The sequence below is a fragment of the Rhinoderma darwinii genome, chromosome 7 (assembly GCF_050947455.1).
Source record: "Rhinoderma darwinii isolate aRhiDar2 chromosome 7, aRhiDar2.hap1, whole genome shotgun sequence".
NCBI classification, from domain to species: domain Eukaryota; kingdom Metazoa; phylum Chordata; class Amphibia; order Anura; family Rhinodermatidae; genus Rhinoderma; species Rhinoderma darwinii.
The window spans coordinates 109,488,286-109,515,863 of record NC_134693.1 but is presented as its reverse complement, the minus strand read 5'-3'; the positions used below and the strand labels follow the sequence as shown (position 1 = coordinate 109,515,863).

General features: G+C 40.7%; 1 protein-coding gene and 1 long non-coding RNA gene across 12 annotated transcripts in view; one reads left to right on the top strand and one right to left on the bottom strand.

The window, feature by feature from the left end:
* Positions 1-27,578, bottom strand: part of IQSEC1 (IQ motif and Sec7 domain ArfGEF 1) — a 725,681-nt gene that overhangs the window by 92,124 nt on the left and 605,979 nt on the right. Inside the window, exon 1 of one of the 11 annotated variants that reach the window (XM_075833819.1) lies at positions 3,287-3,455. The exons of the other annotated variants lie outside the window; for them this stretch is intronic. Coding sequence (XP_075689934.1) covers positions 3,287-3,351 — 65 coding nt within the window. The 5' untranslated portion in view covers positions 3,352-3,455. Of the gene's footprint in view, positions 1-3,286; positions 3,456-27,578 lie in introns of those variants that run through there. 11 annotated transcript variants of the gene reach the window in all.
* LOC142658089 (uncharacterized) lies at positions 4,017-27,232 on the top strand. Its single transcript, XR_012850031.1, has 3 exons — positions 4,017-4,101; positions 8,440-8,594; positions 27,050-27,232. It is a non-coding gene; the product is annotated as an uncharacterized LOC142658089 (long non-coding RNA).

Below are 27,578 nucleotides of genomic sequence, written 5' to 3'. Positions count from 1 at the left end.
ATTTAGAGCACTTATGATTGTCTGATCATTAGGCCAGGCAGAAAAGTTAATTGGACCCTTGGTCTGTGGAGAGACCTTTTTGAAATCAAGATCTGCCATCAAGCTAATGTCTATGGACAGCTTTAGCTTGAGAATATCCTACTTGCAACGAATATTAAGCTGTCCCAATTCTACAGACACTGACCCGGAGTACAGCCAACGAGGTCCAAGGAGGATGTGCTCCATTTATAACAGAGAACTGTAATAATATTCAATATCATACATGGCATATCACATATAGATACAGTATACATCTACTGGGCGGGTTAATTAATTTGCAGAAGTTTAATTAATCTTAAATGAATAAATTATTTACATCTTTTTAAATAAATGATGTGGTATGACTGCTCATCTTCCCACCCTTTACAACAATTGGCATTTATCATAAGGGGAATGTGATGTGCTTTCTCTTATTATCCATTATGCTGTATAAGTTTAGTTTATTCCTGACGTGTAGTCAGAAAAGTATGATAATAATAATAGTACATCCTGATCATATGAGCTATTTTTCATTTAAGTTACTAATATATGATTTAGGGCGTGAAGGCGCTTACAAGACAAGTTAAAATTAGCTCAGCAGTATGTCTGTATTGCAGTGATGTAATGCTATTTTACAGTGCAGACTTGTACAAGTTGTTGCTTTTAGAACTTTTTGAATCCTTTTTTTTTTTTTTTTTTTTTTAAAGAAAACATCCAGCAGGGGAACACAAAGTTCTGTGCTGTTCCACCCTTCAAATTCTCTCTAAAACACAGGACCAATGAATCCTTGACTAGCCCTCGGTAGGGGCATTAAGTTTCCTCTAGCTGGCAACTGGACTATATGGGCAGTAGTTTCTTACCTCCAGCACTACATCACTATGAGTGACAACAATAGATCTACATAGATGGAGAATGTAGACTCCGTTCTTTCACCCTGTAGTTAAATTGGTGGTTAATAAGCAGCAACCTAATTAAAAGGGAAGCTAAAGTTGGCCGTAAACATGAGATTCTTGCTGATGGATGTCTCTGATTTCTAGTGTCCACCGACAATCTCATATCCTAGTGACCAGCAGACTGTTTCACAGCGCATGCCTTTTCAGGAAAACAGGGATCTGACCGTTAGGATTTCAATCTGTGCAATCCTATTGTTTCGCCTAATAAGCGGCGCAGGACATGTTTGTACGCTTTTACTCGGATGTGATATGTACCTTTCCCTATGGATATACCCTTCATTTGTGGAGGCAGCTGTAGCCATTGAGATCAGTGTAGTGCTCTGGTGTCCATACCTCCCATAACTTCACCAATGAAAACAGGACTGGTATCCTTTTGTTCTGATTGATGGAGGTCCAGATGCAAGTTGACTTTTATGAAGTATATTTCACAAGTCAGAATTGGAAATAGTATAGTATATATATATATATATATATATATATATATATATATATATATACACATATATACACACACGTGTATATATATATATATATATTTATTTATTTATTCGTAAACGTGCAGTTTTAGATAAGTGACATGCTTTTAGTGGATACCCTCAAACATCAAAAGACATTTCTTTTATACAATACGTACTGGTATAGTATATAACTTATCCATCCACAGCACATATTGCTTAATCCTGTTTCCAAAATTACAGCAATGAAAACCTACTGTACAGTAAAAGAGTACGTCAAGTGTTGCATCATAGTTATTAAGTTATGTAAAATGTATTGTAGCAAAAAGAAAAACCAATATAATATTATAATACAGAAACACCACAAACCTATTAGTATCATCAAGGTGATGTACCGAAGCAGTAACGATGAACCCAGATTAACATTACATCTTTAATCTCTGCAGACATCCAATCAATCAGCGTAAGAAGTAATAAAAAAATCAAATATCATGACTACCAGTTGTAGCTATGCCGTTTATCATTCGGGGCAAATTTAGCTGCCCTAGCTATGGATCCAGCCTGCGAACCCCCCCCCCCCCCTAAGTTACACTTATAATAATAGTATTAATAGTAATAATAGTAATAATGTCAATTGGCCATACATGCCCATGTATCTCACTGATACCAAAGTTCAATAAGACTACAACAAAGTGTGATTGACCTTCCCTTTCTCTAGGAGGGTGAGTTTCTCTAACATTGGAAAATATCCTTATGTTCGTGATTTCTTCATTTTCAGACCAATTATTGGCTCCATTGGCCAGAGTATCCGACCACGTATGACAAAAGAATTTTAATTGTACATAACGCTAACATTACATTCACAACATACACAACTACACCGTCAGGGGACCCTCCATCAGCACACGCTAGTTTGTCATTCTCTGCATATTTTGTTCTTGTTTTACAGTAAATTGTTTCTAGAGTAAATATCTGGAACTGTTTTACAGTGCAGCCCAATGACTTCATCCAGTTTAACCATTCGTTACCCACACACAGACTACTATTTCAGAATTAAAGTATACTACAGACATTGGGACATACGTCAGTCATTCTGAGGCGGCACACATACATCAGTCATTGATATATAGAACATTAACTTTTATATTCATTTCCAATCTAGATTAGTAGAAAATACAGTGCAAAAAAGTTTTATATTAAAATTAAAGGTTACAGAAAAAAAATGCAAAGTAACATTATTGATCTGTACCATGATGGCCTCAAACTTTATGCAATTTATCTATATCTATACACATATATCTCGATGTAACAGAATAGAGTTTGTTGGATTTAGCAAAGTTTAAGTTTGTCATTTAAAACAGCTTGTGAATAATGTGTTACCTGTGATTTTACATAGGACTGCAGTTAAACCTACTACTTTATCTTGAGATACACTACCAAAACAACCCCAAATAGACAATTAATGAATTCAGCTCTGCTACATCTGTATGCCTATATAGTTTACACACATGAATACATTATATACAGTAACAGCACCATTGATGCAATACATACAACAATATATTTCAAGCACAGGATGTTATACAAAGTAACTGAATTGTGTAGATAGTTTTATGTATCTTAGAAGTGTTGTTTTGTAAACTGTGTACAACATTGTGTCGCATGTTTTCCTGAGTGTTAAGGTTTGTATAAAAGTGATGGAAAATATTTGATGTACCGGTGAATTATTACACATTATTGTATATACATATAGGGTATTAGCAGCAGACACTGGGCCCCTGTATATGTCGTGTGTAGTATTGTATATACAATGTTGTATGCTATTTGGGTTTGTGTCTATATATAAATATACTGTATTACCAGCTGTCCAGTTCAAGCTCCAGCAGAGACTGGGTCCTCTCGGAATTACACTGCAGACACCACATGGCTGAGTGCAGGGACAATACAAGGTGACAGTGTCACATCACCCCTGGTGGCACCCCAACATCCTGTGTCCCCCCTGACCCTCTCCTTGCTGCTACTGCACTGATCCGGAAGAATCAGCAGAGAGGTCCACCCTTCCAGTCCAGGGGAGGATGGGGGGATGGCTGGAAAGCTAGGATAGGGGGGAGAGGGGAGGAGGGACACCGCATTAAACTGCTCTCATTTGCTGCCCATTGCTTGTGCTTGTGTTTTCCTAGCAAAGGAACAGGAAACTGCTAAATGGTACAGAGCAGATTCTGCTGGGAGAACAGGGAACAGAGCAGAGTATATTGTCAGGAAGCTGATCAATGAAGTACTGTTACCGAATACTTGTAGGGACTTTGGTTCTGTAGTTTAATATAAATATGGTTAAAAAAGCACGTCTCATTCTCATACTAATTATTATAGATTGAGGCGGATTTATCAATAGATCATAAGTGGGGAAAACGGTCATAAGAAGGTCCTGAATTATTCCACAGGTAGAGTACATCATATTTATCAAGCATTTTTTAAGACGCCTTATATAATTTTGTCTTCTAAATGGGATGTTGCAGGAGAGTGGCCCAAATATTTATCAATGTCTAATTACAATTTCTCTTGTACATAGATCAGGTCAATGTTTGCCCTATAACAGCTGGCATAGAATTTGTGCTATATCCAGAACATTTATAAAGATTGGAGACATTCATCATTAGCTGGGAGACGTTTTAAAAGTAAGTCCCTGCCCTGCAGTTGTGGCTCCTGAGGACAGACTTCAGTGAATTTTAGCACAAAAGACATTAAAAAAAGAGACACTTAGATAAGTTCAGTTTGATCCGAAAAAAATTTCTGCCATTTTTTGGGCTCTGCTGTACTCATCAGTTATTTGACCTGGAAAAAAAGCTGCAGCGCGTTTCGACTTTGTACTAAAGTCTACATCGGGCATCCTGATGAAGACTTTAGTACAAAGTCGAAACGTGTTGCAACTTTTATTTACAAAAATAAATGTATATATTTTTTTCCTAACTATGCTTCACTACCTGGGTAATATTCTTTTTTTCTCCCGGTCAAATAACTGACGAGTACAAGAGCGCCCAAAAAAAATTGCGCATTTTTTTCGTATCAAACTGAATTTCCTGAGACAACAGAAGAGCCGAACCAGCTCAAATCCAGTTTCATTTCCCAAGTCTAGCAAACGGTTATTCCCAGAGTCTGTAACTCTGCGACAAAACGACAAAATTGAGTTGTGCCTATTAACCAGACAAACTTGAAAAGGTTCTTGCACCTGTATACATGTTTTGTTTCATTTTGCTGGAATGTGCTGTTTATGTGATTGATATATGTGGGGTTAGTGACTGCCTCTATTTTTTGTTCTTGCACTCTTCCCATTCTGCCCTGGGTCTAATACTGGTTCCTACCATCCCCAGATATATGTAGGCTTAGTCCTAGTTCTGGGTGTATGTGCAGCTTAGGGACCCACCTTATAGGGGACGTCTTGTCGTGGCAGGTGGGCTCACACAATTTGATCAAAATGCGCGCTAAGAACCTCACTATTTGTAAGTGGATTCAGCAGTAATGCATATTTATTTATCCGTACTGCTTAGGTGGCATTAGTGTTCGCAATATATATTACACTCTGAAATACTGTTGGTTCCTAGGTTATTGCCTTAGAGGAGCGCCGTCTCCCTGGTCCTCTTTTTCCTCAAGCACTAGATAAGTTCAGGCAGAGTTGTACATTTAGCAGTATTGAACCCCTATAAAATCCGTTCAGCAGCAACATTGAAATAATAATAATAAAAAAAGAACTAAACTTACACTTACAACCGATTTTACAGGGTTTGTAAAATTTTGTGACATGGTAACCAGTAGGTCGCTTAAGCCAGCCATACACTTGAGATTCTGTATATTTAGAAAGACAAATGGCGCTCTATGGTGTAAAACCTTCAGGCAACCATAGTAATAGTCATATGTTCACCTTATACAGATGTGCAAGACAGGCACAACTCTGTGAAATAGTATATTGGACATATTGGTATAAGCTGCTGCTCTCCCTGGAGGACAGGTCTGTGGGCACACAGTCGTCAAGTATACACTTCAGGAAATGCAGGGTACAAATAGCGCTACCAAACACCACAGCTTGACTCTTGTGGTGATCAAATATTAATATTTATTGAATACAGACAAGGCGTTTCAGCTCCGGACTGGAGTTTTCATCAGGTCATAATATACAGGATAAAACAGATCAGCCTATATACACACTAAAAGAAATACCTTTAAAATGGTGGGTAAATGCATGTCAAAGGGTTAATGTCACAACCCAGGTGTCATAGGTGCAAGTTACAGCAGGGTATAGCAAATACATACTAGAAATATAGATTGAAAGTGTCAAATAGTTGTGTTGTAAAACATATTGCACAAGGTTCTGTATTTACAAATAAAGTAAATAAATAAATATTAGTGGACAGCAGGAGAGGATAGTCATGACAACTAATAAACAAGAGAACGGGAATGGAGAAAGCCAATGCTTTCTATTATTTCTCCCTTCTCCCCCATAATCATGCACACTCGGGAAATGTCACAAATGTCAGGTTCTGACTTAACTAAGTGGCGTAGCTAGCGCGGGGGGTGGGGATGGTAGCCCAGGGCCCACCGAGATGATGGGGCCCGTCGCTCCCACCATGACGCCGCCGCCATCACCGCCGCTCTCGCTATTACCGCTGGTATATACAGGGATGATGAGGTTATAAACAGGGATGATGGCTGGTATATACAGGGATGATGAAGGTTATATGCAGAGATGATGGCTGGTATATACAGGGATGATGGGAGTTATATACGGGGATGATGGCTGGTATATACAGGGATGATGGTCGTTATATACAGTGATTATGGTTGGACCAGCCATCATCCATGTATATAACCCCCATCTTCCCTGTATAAAACCACATCATCCCTGTATATACCAGTTATCATCCCTGTATATAACCCCATCACCCCTGTATATACCAGCCATCATCCCTGTATATAACCCCCATCATCCCTGTATATACCAGCCTGACTGGTATATTCAGGGATGCTGGACAATATATACAGGGATGATGGGGTTATATACAGGGCTGATGACTGGATTATACGGGCATTATGGGGGTTATATATTCTTTAATTGACTTTCAGAGAGGTCTGCAGCACTTTCTAATGATAACTCCCCTGTCAGAGAAAAGATTAAACTTTATTAAGAATGGATAATATAGCTGCATATACAGCACAGTGCTCATTCACAATGATGAACACTATAATTAGAATGCGCCTCTTCAGTTCTAAAAATGCGTTGGGGGTCACACTGTGTTGGGGCCGACTCAGATATGTTTCGCCCCCTGTGTGCTAAACCTTTAGCTAGCTACGCCTCTGACTTATCTCAATTGTGTCAGGATATTGTTGAAGGTTGCAGATCCCAGATGACTGAAAAATCAGATAATACGATCGGAATATATCCCTTTAATATGAGAGTTGAGTGCATTGCAGCCATAGAGGAAAACAATCTATGCTTGACACAATGAGAATGTAGAGGACATTGTCCAAAGAAAGCAGAACGTGTTATATTAATAAAGTAGAGAACAGGGAAGCAGAGTACATTATATTGGCGAAGTTCAGCAGGCTGGGCAAGGCTATTGTGGCATGTCCTTTTGGCTGAAGAGTGCATTATAGAAATAACTGGCTACACTCAAATAGCAGAGATTGATGTATTGAATAAGTAAAACCAGTTACAATAAAGACAGAGCTTGACGCTGATGTGGCGGAGCGCCCCCTCTAGGCATTAGGTCCGTGTGTGACTGCAATCCCTACAGCTACAGTATGCCAGTGTCGTGACGCAGGTACTGTACACCAGGAGGGCAGAACATCAGCTACAGACTGCACTGGGCGGGAGGTGCACATTGTAACTGGGAAGGAAAGAATGTTGTATTGAGTAAGCAGAGCATGTTACATTGACAGCACAGGGAGAACACACAACATTGTTCTTGGTTAGTAAAGCATGTTGTACTGGCTGCATTGGGACAGGAGCGAATGTTTTATGGAGGAACACAGTAGAGCACATGACTGCACTGAAATGTACTGAGAAGATATAATAGAGATTGTACTGAGGCAGCAGAGTGTTGTATTGGTACTCATCGTGAAAGTCCCTTACAAGCTTTGATCTTATTATTGGAACTCTTCAGCTAAAGGGAGCAATTCTGAAAATAGAAGAAAATGTGCTATATTTGAAACACACCGATTCTGACACTAAGGCCTTATTCACACGAATGTGTTTAACGTCCGTGATACGCACAGACCTATGTTAGTCAATGGGGCCGTTCAGACAGTCTGTGATTTTCACGCAGCATATGTCCGCTGCGTAAAACTCACGACATGTCCTATACTTGGCTGTTTTTCCAGCATCACGCACCCATTGAAGTCAATGGGTGCGTGAAAAACGCGCACGGCACACGGAAGCACTTCCGTGTGTCGCGCGTGATTCGCGCAACAGTAGATAAAGAAATGAAGGAAAACATAAAAGCACTTCCTTCATTTATTTTTCTAAACAGAAAAACCGCGTGTCATAAGGATGGCATATTTGTGTGAAAATCACGCAGCCACGCACCATTCACTGATGACACACGGAACTGCAATGCGTGCAAAACGCTGCGTTTTTTGCGCGCGCAAAATGCTGCGTTTTTTGCTCACGCAAAATGCACACGTTCGTGTGAATAAGGCCTATCATTGTGCTGGGGAATTGCTTTTTATGCAATTTCCTAATATATTCTTCATAGTAGTTTCAACAGAGGCGCTTAGTGTAAATGATAGAAGTGCCACATTTGTTATAGCAAACTTTATTCAATAAGTCTAAATATTTTTTCCGTATTATTATTGTTGTGATGTTGGTAGTAATGAGAGAGGTTTTTTCATTTACTCATATTCACTGGTTAAAGTGGCCCTTCAAGCACAGGGTAATTTTTCGTATTATATCAGGGACTGAGTAGCTGTATTCAGCCCCAACATTAAACTTATGACAAAAGTTTCTGTTCCCATAACTTTAGACTATTACCCCATGGTGTATAGAGGGAAGCAGAAGTCTGGGACTGCCTCGAGAGACTATGGAGTAGACGGAAAGATGCTGGAGACATCATTCACCAATGTCTGTTCACCCCACGCTACACTGTAGTTCTGTAGAAAAGTTCCAGCTCTTTGCCAGGTATGTATGGGGTTTTTTCATTTTTTTGCGTCCTTAATGCACTTTTGCCGCAATTGAGGTTGAGATTTTGAATGGAAAATATTCCTCAAACTGTCTCTATTGTAGATTGCATGTACTGTACAGACATTTTATTTAGGGGGGATTCACACGAACGTGATTTGCGTCCGTGCAGCCCGCGTGGTTTTCACGCGGGTCGCACGGACCTATCCAAGTCTATGGGGCAGTGCAGACTGTCCGTGAGTTTTGCGCAGCGTGAGTCCGCTGTGTAAAACTCACGACATGCTCTATATTTCGGCGGTTTTCGCGCATCACGCACCCATTGAAGACAATGGGTGCGTGAAAATCACACGCACCACACGGAAGCACTTAGCACTAACAGCAGTAAAAGAATGAATGTAAACAGAAAAGCACCACGTGCTTTTCTGTTTACAAACATCCAAACGGAGTGTCATAATGATGGAGGCTGCACGAAAATCACGCAGCCCGCATCATACGGGGCTGACACACGGAGCTGTTAAGTGCCTTTTGCGCACGCAAAAAGCCGCATTTTTTGCGTTCACAAAACGCACACGTTTCTGCACTGCGGTAGTGCCGCAGCTTTCTGACCCGCAGTTACCCCCCCCCCCCACTGTGCAGATGAATTCTTCAAATTAATGGAACAGTTTCAGCAACAAAATCTGCCGCGTGTGAATCTATCCTTACAGTTATTTGCTACCATACATTTCAGACACTCTCCATACTTGAAAATGACACAGAAAACGCAATGAATGATAAGTCTTTAAAGGTTTGAATAAAAGTGTTGGATAAAAATAAATATAAAGTGGCAAACTACATTCATGCATAAACAACAAAGATACGTGACATTTCAAAATCCTGAATTTCCCTCCATAGACACTCTATACATGGGGCTCTGTATGTTTTGCTTGTTCTGTACAATACAGATTTAAGATACACTTGCTCAAAATATATAAAAATATAGTGAACTGCAGTGGTTACGCTGTAACAATATGGGACAGACATAAAGCAACGTTAGACCCTCCAAGTGTACCAATTGTGGCAAAAAAAAAACACATTTCTCAGATCTTTACTGCCAGAATCCTTTGGTACGATTTTTCTGAAATTCTTTCTTTCTAGTTTCGACGATCTGGAAGGCGTAAGCAGAGAGCTATAAGCCAATATCTAAGGGCCTGTTCACATCTGCGTGGGAGGCTCCGGTATTGGCCTCCGTCACAGATCTGGTCCAAAATACCAGAAACAATAGCGCAGCAAACGACAGACACCGTGACGGAAACCCCATGCAACCCATTTTAGCAAATCAGTTCTGTGGGGCGCCGATGGTGTTCGTCATCAAACGAAACTGGAACTTCTGGTATTTTCATTGTTCTGCTCCTCCGACGGAGCAGAGCAGCAAAAGCACCAAACGCAGATGTGAACAGGCCTTTATTTGTTGTTAAGCGTCAGAAGATTAGACAAAGTCTTCGTCATTAGACCACATGCATCAAAACCATCTCATCTCACAGCAACCAATCAGTTCAGCTTTCATTTTATAAACTCGACTGGACAAATTAACCATGGATTGGTTTCTATGGGGCACTTTTTATCTAAACAGGTTTGAGGTCTATGGGGGAGATTTATTAAAACTGGTGCAGAGGAAAAGTGGAGTAGTTGCCCATAGCAACCAATCAGATGGCTTCTTTCATTTTCAAAAGGGTCTCTGAAAAATGGAAAACGTCAACCTGATTGGTTGCTATGGGCAACTTCTCCACTTTTCCTTTGCATCAGTTTTAAAAAAATCTCCCCATGAGTGTATCCAAAGCAAAACAAATTCCAAAGATAAAATTCGAAAGAAAAATGAAGTAGCGAAGCTGCAGCTCTGTCTGTCTGAAGAAAATGAAAGGGATGTGATACAATCACAGATAATATATTATCCTTGTCAAATAAGCAGCTTTGAAGGATAAACAGATCAATCCTGTGTGTCTTCTAACTTTCAATGTCATTGGAAAATAATCAGGTCCCATGCACTTGAGGCAGAACCATTCTAGAGTCTATAACAAGGGGCACTGGCTGGTGCCTGCGGCTCTTCCCCATAGAAACGAAGCTGAAACATTTCAGGGTGAAATCATCAATGGTGTATTGTGAGGAAAGATATTTTATTTGCCATTTTATTTTGCTATATCACTACAAAATGATCTACAGTACATTATACATAGGGTAATTAAAAAAATGGTCAGGTCTGTCTACTCATATGGGGGATTGCAGACCTCTAGCAGGGGTAGAGTGGACTGACCATTTGGACATTAAGTCCCTCAGCCCCTGAGTCAGATGCAGAGTCTGCAAAAACATAACAAATCAAGAGATACATAAGAAAATTGCGTACGCCAGGAAAGCTCACGGCGTAAACATTAAACATGTCCATAGTGCTCCACTAGCCCAACGGAGGCCATAAGAGTGTCCTTTTGGCCACCGTCTGGCTGGTATATGTCGTTAAACTTTTTTCTTAGTAGTAGACTATGCTATTCCATACAACTGGATCTGTTTTTTTAATATGCGAGCCCCTGGGTGACGTTTGCTTCTGTATGGCATATGTCACAGATATTCGTTAAACGTAAACGTCATGGGCTTTCCTTAACGTATACGTTAAACGGTTGACATAATAGTCCGGATGCCGCTGTTAGGCTTCCGTCACAGCCTACGTTTAACATATGTCGGGAGCTTCTTTATGTGAATGGGGCCTTCACCTGGCTCAAGTGTGTTATAACTATGCTGGTTAGTAAGGGGCCCATGACAGTTATTGTCCAGGGCCCCAGATCACTTTCAGTCTGCTCCTGGTCGTGAGTATGAACATTGGGATAACTGCAGCAGCATTATCACGCAAGTGACCCAATGTCATTTTGAAATTATATACATAACCCATACCATCTACTTTTCACATACTGTACATACCCCATGAGCAGAAGAATTAGAAGAATCATAAAAGTGATGCAGCTAGACAGTAAAATGTGGGCCATTGCTTCGCCAGGAAGGGCAGTACCGTAGAGTCAGCCCGTGCTTCCGCTGTGGGGCCATTGGAGAGAATGAGCACATCCCTGGTTAGTCTCATCCCTTTGCTATTGGGTGAGGAGTACGTGTGCAGGACTCCCTTGTCCAGATGAACTGCATTGTAAGCAAGCAGTGGGGTGAGGAATTGGCCCAAGGGTCATAAAAGGGGCCTGGATGGGTAAATAAATATCAGGCCCTTCTGTCCTGGGTAGCAATCCCACCACCATATTAAGACACAGTCTGATCTTTGCTATGGGATGCCCTTCTGTGTATGCCGTTGCTCACCAATATTATTGAGGACTCAAACGGGAAATAACTTAGAGGGAAATTCACATGTCATGAACCCGACCCAGTAACAATATATTTAACTAACCATCCCAAAGATATCCTCTTACTTTAATGTCAACCATTATCATTGTGCACATGTGATTTATCTGAGGGATCACAGACGTAGTCAGGAATAATATTCTCTAACAGTCTACATAAAACCCCGGGGAGATGTTCTCAGTTATAATTAAATACAACTCAATTAGTAAGGAAAATAATGAATATCAACATCTTAATTGTTTAATATTTCCATACAGCCATCACATCCCTCTCATCTGTGGGTCTTTTTACAGCAAGCTGAGCTGAAGATGAACTATGCAATGAGATGCAGTAATTGTAATCACTTAAAGGAATATTATATTTAAAGCATACCTCTTGTTCAACATGTCTATACTAATTCATTAGGCTTCGGTAGTCTTGGTCCTCTTCATATGATGTACGTAGTACTAAAGACACCGGCAATTTATATAAGAGAATTGAAAAGACGCCTATAAAAGGTTAAAGTAATAGGTGCTAAGATATGAATATGGAGCAGAATTGAGAACTGCAGTCTGTCACTCAGCTGCTAACAGCCAATCAGGATCAGTGTTCATAGAAATGTTGGTGCTGAGAGCAGCTATAAGACTGGGTCATCTTCACAGTGCTCCTCCCAAATGTCCTTTTCAGATGAATACCAGGCAGGCACAATATGTACCCCCCTGGTTGCTGTATTGTTGGAGCTCTTAGGACACACTAGTTTAACCCATCTAATAGATGCCCTTGTTTTAAGTGCCTCTGTCTCATGGCAAATGTGCGGAATATATTTAGGGGGACTGGTCTGGGGTCTGAAAATAATTTATAGGCCTGGTCTGGGGATCCGATATTAATCTAGGGGTCTGGTCTGCCATTTGATATTAAAGGGGTTTGCCACAGGATATGTCATAAATGTCAGATAGATGCGGGTCCCACCTCTCTCTAGAACGGGGCCCCCTAAACCCCGTTCTGCTGTTATGTGTGGTGGCTGAATCGTGTGATTCTGACCATGAATTACAGAAACAGCATAACTCGCTGAGCTACGCTGTTTCTCTAAGTCCCATAGATTAATGGTAGTTATGAAAACATCATAGCTCGCATGCTACGCTGATTCCGTAACTGCCATTCAATACCATCGGGGTTACAGAAACAGCGTAGCTCAGCAAGCTATGCTGTTTCCGTAATTCATGGTCGGAAATAACACGGTTCAACCACAACACAGAGCAGTAGAACGTTCGTTTAGGGTTCCCCGTTCTAGAGACAGGTGCGGGTCCCAGAGGTAGGACACGCATCTATCGGACATTGATGACATATCCTGTGAATAGCTCTGATGGGAAAACCCCTTTAATATATGGGGCCTGAATATAATTAAGGGATCTGGTCTAGGGTCTGTTATTAATTTAGGTGGTCTGAATATATTAGGCCATGCCCTGTTAAATAAACCACTCTCCTTAAATTCCCTTTTTCCCATTTTTGACGCTACCGGAGTATCACCCTGTGAAGGGCTCCCCCAGGTTAAAATCTCTATGGTGGTGTTTAGTATTTAGCTCCTAATGAGTTTGATTATTGTATATGGCTCCTACTGATATTACATATCAAACAAAATAATGGTTCACTTTAACTCTAGATATGTAGCAGTTTTTATTGACAGGCAAAGATTTCGGAAAAATAATTTATGCAGATTTAGTTTTTTAGTTGAAGCTCATTTTAAAGAATCACTTCTGTATCAGTTCTGTAGAGCTACAACAGAATCGTGAAATTATCAGCAGCCCTTTAGTTTACAACAATGTGATATGTAGGAAAGCAACAACACGACATAATTTGTAGAATCAAAAATTATCCATTTTTTTTTCTGATCAGCAGACCCTGGTTTTGTTTTCGGGAACTCTTTGTAAATTTCTATTCCAACAGAGATCATATGATGATGATGTGCTTCCAGTTATGAAACATTCAGTGCAGCGAGTGGAAAATATTTACAATGCAGAGATATATCCTGTACCCTATAAATTCTCATTTAGCCTTTCATTTGAAATTTTGGACATGAGAAAGCAGCAGGCAGCAGAATGTAGATGGGCTTGAGTTTGGGTTCAGTTCTTTACGGTTACTAATTTATTGCCAAAAGGATTTAGCACAAAAGGCCTTATTCACACAAACAGGATAATCGGCCATGTGACGGATGTTTTATTTAATGGCCATCACGCGGCTACATTAAAATCAATGGATGTCTTTTGGGGCTTTTCACACGGTCGTTTTTTAAATGGACCTTGTGAACGGCCCGCTAAAAAATAGGACATGTCCTATTTTTGTCCATTTTCGGGATCCCACAATAGACTCAAGTTGATGAGTGATCCGTGGAAACAGGTCATGCATGGGTGCAAATCACCCGATTTGACACCCGTTCGTGTGAATAAAAACTAAATCCTCACCAGATCCACTGACATTCTGCATCCAATGCAAGTGAATAGGGTTTTTGTTACGCCGTTCACATGCAGCAGAAAAAAAATCCACTCAGAATAATGAACACACTGCAGATTTTAAAATACATAGCATGTTCAATATTTGCGTGGAAAAGCTGTGGATTAGCCCCATTGAATTACAATGCCGCTAATCCACATGCGGATCCGCTGGCACATCCGCGGCAGAAATACACGAGTTTCATCCTCAGATTTGAGAAATTCACGTGAAATGGTAAATCTGGCACATGTGAACATAGCCTTAGCCATCAATGGGCAACTTTATGTCAAGTTCTTATTGCTCAATATACACCATAAAAGGTTGAGCAATCATTGCCATATGCAGGTTTTAATATATATATACCCTTTATTACATACTCAATACGTATTGCACCAAGGGAGAGCCTGAGTTGTTGAACTATTCCAGATGTCCCCCATGCCTGTGAATGGTTCTCAGATCATAGGTCAAGCATCAAGGAGAAACCTGCCCCCTGCTGCCTGCTGTAAAGACCACAGTTGGGTAGAGGTGGGTCTATTGGCTACAGTTACGGTTTGGAACACCACGCTCTCTGGGGTCTGGGGCACATGCCCTAAGTTCCCAGTGCGCTTAATGTTATAGGGAAGATTTAACCCTGTGATGCCCCTTCTGTAAACCACTGTGAGAAACTTCAGAAAGCTTCCTCCAATTCCACAATGTCTGCTATTTGCATGAACGCAGTCTATTTATTGAAATGTAACAGTATCCAAGAGCTTAAAATCAATATGTATAAGAAATGACAAGTATAACCTGAAGGCTATGTTGTCACTTAACGTTCCAAACACAGGATATAAAGTGTCAAATATTTTTCTGTTGCAATGACTTTTATTAGGATCTAGGGGTCGTAGGCTATAACAAACATATACAATGCTACGTGACAATACAGATGGGTATTTTACGGTGTGTGTAAAAAGCATGTCCCAATGGTGATCTGATGCAAGAAGTTACTAGGACACACAATATAAAAAATAAATAAAGGAATTGTCTGTTCCATAAAGAAGACTACCTACTGAAACTCATCTGGATCAGTCATAACTATTAGCATGGACACTCATTGTCCTATCACAATTTAGTCCTACAGCAGATCTCTATTTCAAATAGATACTAGCAGCATAAACAACTCAATGCAGGACGCCCTCCGCTGGACATTCACGTGATCCAGCACACCAAGGATATTATTAGTAAATTGGAGTAAATTGGGATGGACAGTGGAGCTTATGGAAGGCAGGAACAACATAAAACCCAAACTGATCACTGTTCTCAATATAAAGGAACATGAGCTTAGCTATTTAAAAATGATGTCATATCTATTTTTCCGATGCATTAAAGGAGTTATAAGGGAATAACATATAGAATTTAACTTTGTAATGACTTCTTAGGTATACCGATACAGTACTATATGGTAAAGTTGGCTTACAAAATGTGAGTATATGCTGTCTTCATAACAAAATAGTGATAATTTTGTTATTACGTGTAGATATCCAACTAACCACAGGGAGAAACTTGTGAATGTTGTAAGTCAGGGATAAGAATGTGTCCTATAAATGCTATAAAGCACAAATCCTGCTACAGTGGGACAATAGCATTAGACATTTTCGCCTGATATATCTTTTCAGAGTCGTGACCAGGTTTTCCATGACACGGAGCAAAGTTTTAGTTTTTTGCTCTTTGTTTTAGTATCCTGGTCAAGGCAGAGTGGCTTGATAGTGCACCAACCTTGCACCCAGCTCCCGGGCACCTGCACCAGGCACCTCCAACACCCACCCTCTAGCTATGCCCTTGTATCTGTTGTTTAGTTGATAATCTTTGGTGTCTTCTCTCACCTGTGTTCCAGTTACATCCGAATCTCCATTCTGGTTTTATACCACCTCGCTTTATTTTGCATTGACATTTGTATGAAGCAGAGTCCTTTGTGTGTGTATGATCTGTGCGGTGCTGTGAGCGGCGGGAATTCCTCACATCTGCTGACACCAACAATTTGCTGCCCAGAGTCAACAAGCCATGCAAAAATGCAATCTCCGAATCACAGTACTCCTAATGGTAGTATTCCAATGCAAACTGGAGTGAAGTGAAGATCAGGGTGTTACGCAGATAACAAATAAAAAGAGAGAGAGAGAGAGAGAGAGACCGGCAGTGTACTAGATCTTTTTTATCTTGCCTGATGTTGAATGAATATCGACTGTTAAACATCACAAATCAATGTTCTCACTGTTGCATGAAAACTGCACAAGACAGAAAACCAAATTGGAATAAACTGCACTAGAAAAAGCAGAATTAACTCCTATTATAAGACTATGGGGGAGGTTTATCTAAACTGGCGCAAGGGAAAAGTGGCGCAACTGTTCATAGAAACCAATCAGATCCTAGCTCTCATTTTTAGAAGCCCTTTGGAAAAATTAAATTTTTTGGTATACTCTTGAAACCATTACAGGAAAAAACCCCAAAAGGTGGCAGTTTTTTAAAATACTGGCCCTGGCTAGTTTACCACCGATGACCTTGTGGCATGCAAATAGCAAGTTCTATGTGGATCAGTGTGAATCCATATTGGAATGCGAAAATCAAGCTCACTTGATTTTATGCTGCACTCCGGGGTCACGTGTCTAATTTTCATATAGGGAAGCTCCGATCGTGAAAGAGGAAGCATCTGTAATAAAATGACCATTCAGCATATATATATATAAATTCTCGAGTTGTATGAATTCTTAATATTCTATTATTCTTAATATTCCTTTTTCTTAGGACCTGTTCCCATATAGCGGGCGATCTGGCAAAGTTTCTCTTCTGGCATGGAACAAAAACACTAAAGATAAACTGATGTCAGAACAGATCCCATTCTTTCCTATGGGATCAGTTGCATCCGTTTTAACGCCGGGTGTCTCCCAACACAGGATAGAAAAATGTTGCATGCAGTGTTTTCTTGTCAGGCTATAGATCTGCTATAGACATCGAACCAGTACACAAAATGCCCAATAGTTCATCAGTTGTGTCCGGCTCAGGCTAAAAACAGCTGTCAAGAGGCAACTGATATACGTGAACCCATCCTAAGTTATATTGGCCATCTACAGAGAAAACAGATGCCGAGTAACAATTACTAATAGCTACCTTCCACTATATTTATGAATCAGGAAGTTTAGGATGAACACGGTTATAAATCCTTAACCCCTTAATGACCGCCGATTAGCCTTTTCACGGCGGTCATTAATGGGCTTTATTCTACAGCGCCGCTATTCCACGGCGCTGCTGTAGAATAAAGTAAACAGAGCAGGGAGCCGTGAAATCTCCCTGCTCTCGGCTGCCAGAGGCAGCTGAGGGCTGGGGGCGTCCCTGCTCTGCCGGGTGAGATCGATATTAGTATCGATCTCACCCGTTTAACCCTTTAGATGCGGTGCACAATAGCGAGCACCGCATCTGAGTGGTTTTGGAGAGAGGGAGGGAGCTCCCTCTCATCCCACCGACACCCGGCAATAAAATCGCAGAGTGTCTGTGTCTTCTATGGCAGCTGGGGGTCTAATAAAGGCCCCCAGGTCTGCCTGGAGCGAATGCCTGCTAGATCTTGCCGCAGGCATGACCTAGCAGATGCCTGTCCGTTTTAAACGGACAGGCAGTAATACACTGCAATACAAAAGTATTGCAGTGTATTATAATAGCGATCGGAGGATAGTGAAGTCCCCTAGTGGGACTAGTATAAAAGTAAAAAAAGTTTAATAAAGTTAATTTAAAAAAAAGTGGAAAAAAAAAATGAAAAACCCACTTTTTCCCCTTACAAAATGCTTTACTATTAAAAAAAACTACAATAAAGCAAACACATATTTGGTATCGCCAAATTTACACATATTTGGTATCGCCGCGTCCGTAACGACCCCGACTATAAAGCTGTTACATTATTTAACCCGCACTGTGAACGCCGTAAAAAATAAAATAAAAAACAATGGAAAAATTGCTGTTTTCTGTTAATACTGACTTAAAAAAAATTTGATAAAAAGTGATCAAAAAGTCGCATCTACTCTCAAATGGTACCAATAAAAACTGCAAGTCATCCCGCAAAAAACAAGACCTTATACAGCTATGCCGACGCAAAAATAATAAAGTTATAGCTCTTCGAATGTGACAATGTAAAAATGTAAAAAATGGCTTGGACATTAGGGCCCAGAATGCAAGCAGGGGGAAGGGGTTAAAGAGTAAAGGATTATTCACACGAACGGGATAATCAGCCGTGTGACGGACATTGTTTTAACGGCCCGTATGCATTAAAATCAATGTACTTTTATGGGGCTAATCACACAGCCGTTCTTTTTTAACGAACCATGTGAACAGCCCATGTCTACGGATGCCATCTTGATCTTGACTCTTACTGCAGCGTGATATCACACAACAAAAGCCATTGAAAAAATGTCAAGTTAAAGTTGCTTGACACTGTGTATTTAATGTGTTAAAAGTCAAGGTAAAGATAGCTACATCTGTACACTTTCATCAAACTTTTGATATATCAGGGACATATCAAAAGTTTAGATCGGTGGGGGTCCGGGTGCTGAGACCCCCACCATTTCTTGAAACGCAGGTGCAGAAGCGCTCAGGGGAGTGCTTTGCTCCTTCGGCTGTGATAAGCGCTCCCTGTCAGGCTGAAGACGGTTCCACATAGAACATCTATGCAAGCAGTCTTCAACCTGACGAAGACCTCAGATCACAGCCGAAGGAGCAAAGCGCTCAGCTGAGCGCTTCTGCACCTTCACTTCAGCAAAGGTGAGGGCAGCAAGTCTCCATGTTTACACAGGGAGATGTGCTGCTGACTAGAAAATCATCTTAATGGCTGCATAAAGGAGCAGATTAGCCGATGAACGAGTTTGCTTGTTCATCGGCTGATTGTTACACTATTTGTACAGGACAATGATCGGGAACGAGCGTTCATAAGAATGCTCGTTTGCCCGATCATTGGCCATGCGAAAGGGCCTTTAGGCTTCATGAACCCAGGATCCAAGCGGTAAATATCCGTAATACTGTGCCCATAGAATTCTACGAACCCATAATGTCCTTCGTTGTGCCTTCGATTTTATACAAAGACCTATAGTAGTTTTTCTTTCCCACTGTATTAATCCGTGAGAAATACAAAATTGTGGCCTGTTCCATCACATGTCGTGTTATGAGATATTCTTAATGCTTAAATAAAAATTATTAATTGCCATGAACGGCACATGATGTTACTGTGCAGTTAACTCATCTATTCAATGCAAAGGCAAGAATCCATGATCTGTCACAAGATAGAGCACATTTACCACTTAATCCCTGGTCATGGTTCATCTTCCACTGGATCAAGCTAAGAGTTTACTGCAATAAATCACGACGATCAAAACGATAAAACCCACTTTCAACTTTTTAAAATACTGAGTGTCCATGTATACTTTGTTGATGAGCCAAAGTACCTAAACCTATAATGTCTGACGCAGTCTATGCACGCACTATGTGGCGCTATGTTCACCACTGTGTTATTGACTTTCCTATCAACCTAGCACTGTATATGGTCATTATGGGTGTGTCAACACATTTACTTCTTAAATATTTAATTGCCTCCAACATATTTTGACGTGACCCTTCTTGCATATGAAGTGGTTCATATGCAGCAGAGTAGCTCAAGTATTGTGTTATTTCTGAGCTGGATGGATATGGCGATTGCTATAGAGTCATCCAAATAAATTGATATAATTCTGAAAACCTTGTAATAAGCATTACCATCAGTGGAATCACTGGAGCTGTTACATTGTACATACACCCACACTTTGCCACAGAAACCACCGACCACCAAGAAGATGGCGCATTGGCCACTTAGCCCTACACACAAATGGTTTGAGGTTGCATACTGGCAGATACCCCAGAACGGGATGTATTAGGGAAAATTATTTTTGAAGAGCTGGCAGCAGCTGATAGGAAATGAGGAAGCAATGACTGTTATTATCTGGTAGAGGAGGAAATGCTGACCAGCAGCTCAGCCTGGAGCACATGTACAGGCTGCAGAAGTGCTGGCGAGGGAAATATTACATTATCAGTGCTTTGCAAGGACAGGTCATTTCACAAGTTATTTATCATGCTCTCCTTAGCCAAATATAAAACCAGAGTAATAAACTAGATCAGGTCTGTCCAAGCAGATGTTGTAAGGAAGTATATTCAGCCCAGACCTTGCTAAAACAGCAATGTCAACAATAGGCTCTTACGGAAAATTAGAGGTACACGAAATCCTTGTAGGCTCTTATCCAGCCCACAGATATTCAAACCACAAAGATAGGAAAAATGACTTGATGATGCATGACGATTGTGAAAAGTATTTTACCTATGGAAGACACTGTTCTATCCCCAGAGTGTCTGGAAAAATCGTAAATATTACTTATAAATAATTACAGACACAGAAAAAAAAATAGAGACAGCCGGAGCAGCTGATCGGTGCGGGGTCCGGGAGTCAGACCCCCATTGATCATATACTGATGACCTATCCGGTGGATACGTCATCAGTTGTCCGGTAGTGGAAAACCCCCTTAATATTAAAAGAAATGGAAACGTCTACCAAGCTTCACAAGATCCTGCCATAAGGCCTTACGCACATGGCCATATTTGGAATCTGTATCTCAAATACATCTGTGGAACTATAACTGTCAAAATCTGTTATCCGTACAGACTAAAAACCTTCTAAATTGAATATTAAAATATATAATACTTGTAGACAACACTTATTGGGCCATATCAGGGATTCACAAACTGGGTTACGCCACTACTCAGCAAAATGCAAAGTGTTTGAGAGGGCAAGAGCCGAGGAGAGAACTCTGCTTTCCTACTGGCTGGTGAAGTCGATTAGCTCCCAACCCTGCAGCAGAAATCCACACCGGCAAGTGAAGCTGTATTTTGGGCTTAAAGAGGCTCTGTCACCACATTATAAGTGCCGTATCTCCTACATAAGGAGATCGGCACTATAATGTAGGTGACAGTAATGCTTTTTATTTAATAAAACGATCTGTTTTCACCACTTTATTAGCGATTTTAGATTTATGCTAATGAGTTGCTTAATGCCCAAGTGGGCGTATTTTTACTTTAGACCAAGTGGGCGTTGTACAGAGGAGTGTATGATGACCAATCAGCGTCATGCACTCCTCTCCATTCATTTAGGCAGCGCATAGGGATCCTTTTAGATCGCTATGAGCGGTCTTATACTAACACATTAACGATACTGAAGTGTTTAGACAGTGAATAGACATTCCACGGGATGTCTATTCACAATCTCTGCACTTCGTTACTCTGTCTGTGGTAGTTACAGCAGAGCAAAGCGTAATCTCGCTGTAACCTGTCATTTACCGTGTAATCTCGCGAGATTACACTTCCTCTGCTGTAACTACCACAGACAGAGCAACGAAGTGCACAGATTGTGAATAGACATCCCGTGGAATGTCTATTCGCTGTCTAAACACTTCAGTATTGTTAATGTGTTTGTATAAGACAGCACATAAGGATCTAAAAGGATCCCTATGCGCTGCCTAAATGAATGGAGAGGAGTGCATGACGCTGATTGGTCAGCGTCATACACTCCCCTGTACAACGCCCACTTGGTCTAAAGTAAAAATACGCCCACTTGGGCATTAAGCAACTCATTAGCATAGATCTAAAATCGCTAATAAAAGTAGTGAAAATAGATTGTTTTATTAAATAAAAAGCACTGCTGTCACCTACATTATAGCGCCCATCTCCTTATGTAGGAGATAGGGCACTTATAATGTGGTTACAGAGTCTCTTTAAATCGCTTTTAAGGTCTGATGAAGGGATCATGTGCACTACTTGGGCATTAGGTTGGGGGCAGTTTGAATTGTGTGGCCTATACAAAAGGGCAGCGCCCATCATCTTTGGCTCAGTGTTGACTTGTCGTCCATTCTAATAACACATCACCTGGCCACAGTGGCCAATTACGGCCCGGAGAGGTGACAACATGGACAACAAGACTGATACAGTTTAGTTTCAGTACATGCCCTCAAGGTGAGGGTATCACAATGAGGTATCTAGCTGGTTTGGGACTACCTGACCGGAAGAAATTTGGGAAAAACAAGAGTTATACCATTCCAGTTTACATTAGAGAAACTAAACTTTAGTTGCTCAAACCAAGGAAAAAAAGAAAGAAAGAGGTGTTTGTATAGATTGCCAATGAAACATTGACCCATTGAACAGTAGGGAGGGTTCTTATCACTTAACAACGAATTTCTCAGTGAAATAAACAATGCAATACGATGGACCTCTCAGCCTTGTGAGCAGCACACTCCGCTGCAGCAGGGGGATTAGCCTCTATACAATGGCCAAAGACTGAAGGTAACAGCTGAAATAACAGTCTCATTATGTGCCAGAAACAAAGAGAAGCAGTACAGGCCCATGATAATTTATCTGTATTGTGCTCACTTTGTTCTGACATTTTCAGTCCACAAAATGTCTCAAATAGTCAATCAATCTCTTGTGAATAACTAACATACATACCTGTTCTACGGCACATCTCGGAGACCCAGCTCCATTGCTGTGCAAAAGCTTTTTATTATTATTTTCAAATTGCCTTCCATTTCCCAATGTCAATTGACCCTCTGTAAAGAACAGCTACATATAGACCCAAGGCTATTACCGTAAGCTTTGTGCGTGTGATCAATTCACATAAAATTCTATAGAAACGCAATCTTATCTAACAATCTAATGCAACATGAAGAATCGCACACGCTCTCTCTTGTTCGTATTCTTATATATAAAGACTTATCAATAAGTCATTATAATAGGCAGCTGGAAAGTGTATTGTAAACTCCAGTCACATTCATTCATTCATTCTTGTTTCTCTCATGCATCTACGTATGTTTATGAGCAGAACTTTTAACGGCCTTAAAGGGACCTGTCACCAGAACATGCTTTCTTTAGATTATGACATCTGTATGACATTTCATTAGAGAGCACAACTGCACACATTAAATAACTCTTACTAGAAAGCAGATAGGGACTAAGAGGAGTCTTCCCCCCTTAGGAGTCAGGGCATGTGTCATTTTTAACACCTTGGATCTGCTGAATGGCTAAGAGGACTTCTAGAGGTAGGTCTTAGGCACTGTCCAAACAACTGGCTTGGCTTTTGTTCATAATTGAGCGGTGACAGATTTATTTTCAAATGGATCCTTAAGGATCCGATTAACTTATAATGGGATACATCAGAATTATGTAGGGTACGCTACCAGTCTCTTGCCATCGAAAACACCAGAAACCTGATGGTTCGGATACCAGTGCAAGTGTAAACAGAGCCTTAAAGGCAAAGCTATATTTTAGTCCACGGATTCTCAGTTACATATATTGAGTGCAATTGTGCCCTTTATCTTAGTGTTAGGCTGGGTTCACACGACCACATTAACGTCCGTAATGGACGGACGTATTTCGGCCGGAGGTCCCGGACTGAACACACTGCAGGGAGCCGGGCTCCTAGCATCATAGTTATGTATGATGCTAGGAGTCCCTGCCTCTCTGCAGGACAACTGTCCCGTACTGTAATCATGTTTTCAGTACGGGACAGTAGTTCCACGGAGAGGCAGGGACACCTAGCGTCGTACATAACTATGATGCTAGGAGCCCGGCTCCCTGCACTGAGTTCGGTCCGGGACCTCCGGCCGAAATACGTCCGTCCATTACGGACGTTAATGTGGTCGTGTGAACCCAGCCTTATGAGTGTATCTGCAAGATACACCATTGTAAAACGGCCCTTTGACAGGATCCTTATAGGCTAGGTTTACGTTCGCAGGCACATTTTTGTATCTCCGTGCATCTAAAATGTAGAATGAAGCAACTTTGCAATAAACTTTAATTAAAATGTTTCTATTGTATGGTTTCTGAAGCTCTTTTGTAGACATAAGCATCTCCATGGTACCAGACAACAAACAAACCCTGTGTAGTCTGATCCTGCGGTAACAGTCCCTACTGTCCCCCCACTTTATGCTAACATACATTAGGAAAGTCAGCAAAAAGGAGGGGACAGATGGATATCTGTATAACAGGATCAGACAATGCAGGGGTTGTTTGTTGTCTGTTACCATGGAGACGCATAGGAATGCATAGGAGATCTAGACACAAGACTTTGGGATATTTTTAATTAAGATATTTTGCAAAGTTGATTCATTTTCATTGTAGATGTGTGGGGACGATAAAAAAAAAAACCAAAAAAAAAACCTGGTTGTGTACATGGCCTTTAATGCAATTTCAATATGGGCTAATGATTCTGCACAGATATTAAACATCATAGTCCACCTACAGACAGAATAAAGTACTAAGAAATACTGTGCATAAGGAATCAGTAAAAATCCCAGTATTTTGTTTTACACACTTGAAAATCTTAACAAAGGTAAATTAAATCTAGATAACGTCTACAAATATCAGGTGCCACACTCAAAAAAAGTGTAGAAAAACTAATTATTTTTTCATTCCTTTTTACACAATTCATCTGGTTCACCTGATAAAATGGAATGTAAGTTTCTATGATATGGGAAAACAGAAATTATGAATTTCAGAGAAACATCAAGAGTTGATCTTCCACCATATTTGCTTGTCTGTGAGATGGAAATCAAAGGTTTGAAAATAAATGTTCCTTTTACATTAAGGTCTAGTGAAAAGGGAACTTCAAAGAGTCTTTCTAATGAATCCATATCATGATGAATTATTCACTGTCCGCACTGCCTGAAAACTCTAATATTCAATGAGTTATGATAAAGGTGTGGGATTCAGGAGGAGCTTTGAGGGGTCTCTTTCATCATTTGAATCTGTTGACGTTATTTGCTAAAATGGCTTTTGGTACTAAGAAATGTGAGATTTACCTCCTGTGGGACATTAGAAAAATAACTGACCTAATGTAGCTGGCGTTTGAGCATCCCAAAGCCTACAGTGGAATACCTCCTTCAGTAATAATGTAAAACACTACATGTAAAATATTTGTTAAGTGCGGCTTACACGTCACAGAGGGTTAAATCAACCCGAGATACATTATTCCATTATTACTATATCCATTGTTTCCCTGTGTAGTCACAGGTAGTCGGGTCAGCCATTCATTTCAAAATTCATACATTTAAGTGAATGGCTTGGTCTGCCAGAGTGAGAGCTGCTCTATGTTAGCAATGCTGCACACTGGCTCATATAGTTGGGTCCAGAGGTGAAACCACCCCTGATGTCCATATGGATGTAGCCAGGGGTGTAACTAGAAAAGACTGGGCCCCATTGCAAACTTTTTACTGCCCCCCCTTCCCTCGTGCCCCCTGTAGATTGTGCCATACAGCCCCCCGTAGATTGTGCCATAAGTCCCCCTGTAGACAGTGCTATACAGCCCCCCTGTAGACAGTGCTATACAGCCCCCTTGTAGACAGTGCTATACAGCCCCCTTGTAGACAGTGCTACACTTGTAGATAGCACCCCCCACCTCTCCCTTGTAGATATCGCCATAAAGCCCCCCTGTAGATAGCGCAATACTGCCCCCCTGTAGAGAGCACCATACAGCCCCCCTACTGTAGATAGCGCCATATAGTGACTTCCCTCCTGCAGATAGCGCCATATAGCGACCCCCCAAAGAAATAAAAAATCATACTCAAGACCCCGTTCCCACACCGAACGGAGTGAATCAACGCCGACGGGATCCTTGCGTAGGCCCGCGTGATCCTGTGACGTCATTACGCCGGCCTGCGCAGGAATCCCATCCCTGCACCTGATAGGCTGCAGGTATATGGCAGAATAGGGAGCTACCTCCCTGCTCTGCCATAGCGTTCAATAGTATCTGCGTCTTAAAGACGCAGATACTATTGACTGTGGTGTTGCTACCGCTTTAGCAGCCAAAGGCGGCTAGCAACAACACCAGGCATGGGGGGGGGGGGGGGGTTTGTGATGGCCGGAGGCTGTTACAGTGGTAGTTACGCCACTGGATGTAGTCATCTTTATCTTGACTCTGATAACTTGCCCCAGCGTGATATCGCACAACAAAAGCCATAGAAAAGTCATTGAAAAAGTCGAGATAAAGGATCTTGCCACTGTATTTAATGCGTTAAAAGTCAAGAAAATGACGGCTACATCTGTATGCCCTAATAGGACATACGAAAAGGAGTTGTATTGATTAGGCAAGCAACTGAAAATATTGTTGGAAATAACCAGTGACGGGTAGAAACTTACCATCATACTCAATTTTTCATACTCCATTTTTTTTTTTGCATGATTTTGAAAATGTTAAAAAAAGTTTGTGAAAATGAGTGGCAGAGAAATGATATTGCATCTTCGATCATAAATATAGGTACACCCAATCTTATTTAATAAACTACAGCATTTTACATCACCAGATCTTTCATAAATAAATAGTTATTGATGTAAAAATTATGTGAACCCATACATATAGAGGCTAGTGCAATTTTCCTGACAATAACCTCAACCAAATTCTATCTGTAGCTTGTAATTACACTTAAAAAGAGATATGTTGTCCCATTTCCATATACAAAATAATTTTACTCCTTTTATATATTTAAAATGTTGTTCCTTCTTCAAATCTGGCAAATGTGTAATTTCTTCTGTTTGATCCACTCTAGTGCGGATTTACTCTGATGTTTTGGATGAAAATGACCCAAGCTCTATGTACTGTACATAATCCTCATCGCAGCTTTGAAGAATGACAAAAGTATAACGGTGTTGGTCTGTAGTACCTTTCATTTCCCAAAAAGGTTAAACTTTTGTCTCATCAATCCATCGACCATTGTTCCAATCAGGGTCGGACTGGCCCATCAAAATGTCCTCCAGTGGTCTCAAACTCTAGTGCAATATGTGCCAAATTGGACCAGAAGAAGACAACTCAATTTGAAGTTGACTTTGGAGTCAATCACTTGCTATTAGGGTCTATTTATTATGGGTTCATTCATAAGTAACCTATTAGATCTTACTGGCGATGTGTCATGCAAGATGAATGCTAAAAACAAATTCACAATGCCACTAAAAGTGGATGTACACATGTTCAGATGGCAGGAGGTGGAGAGGACAGAAGACATTGATGTATAGAATCTAGAGGTATTGGTTAGTTGAGATTATTGAAACATATTTTAGTTTTCAGATTTTTCCCCCAAA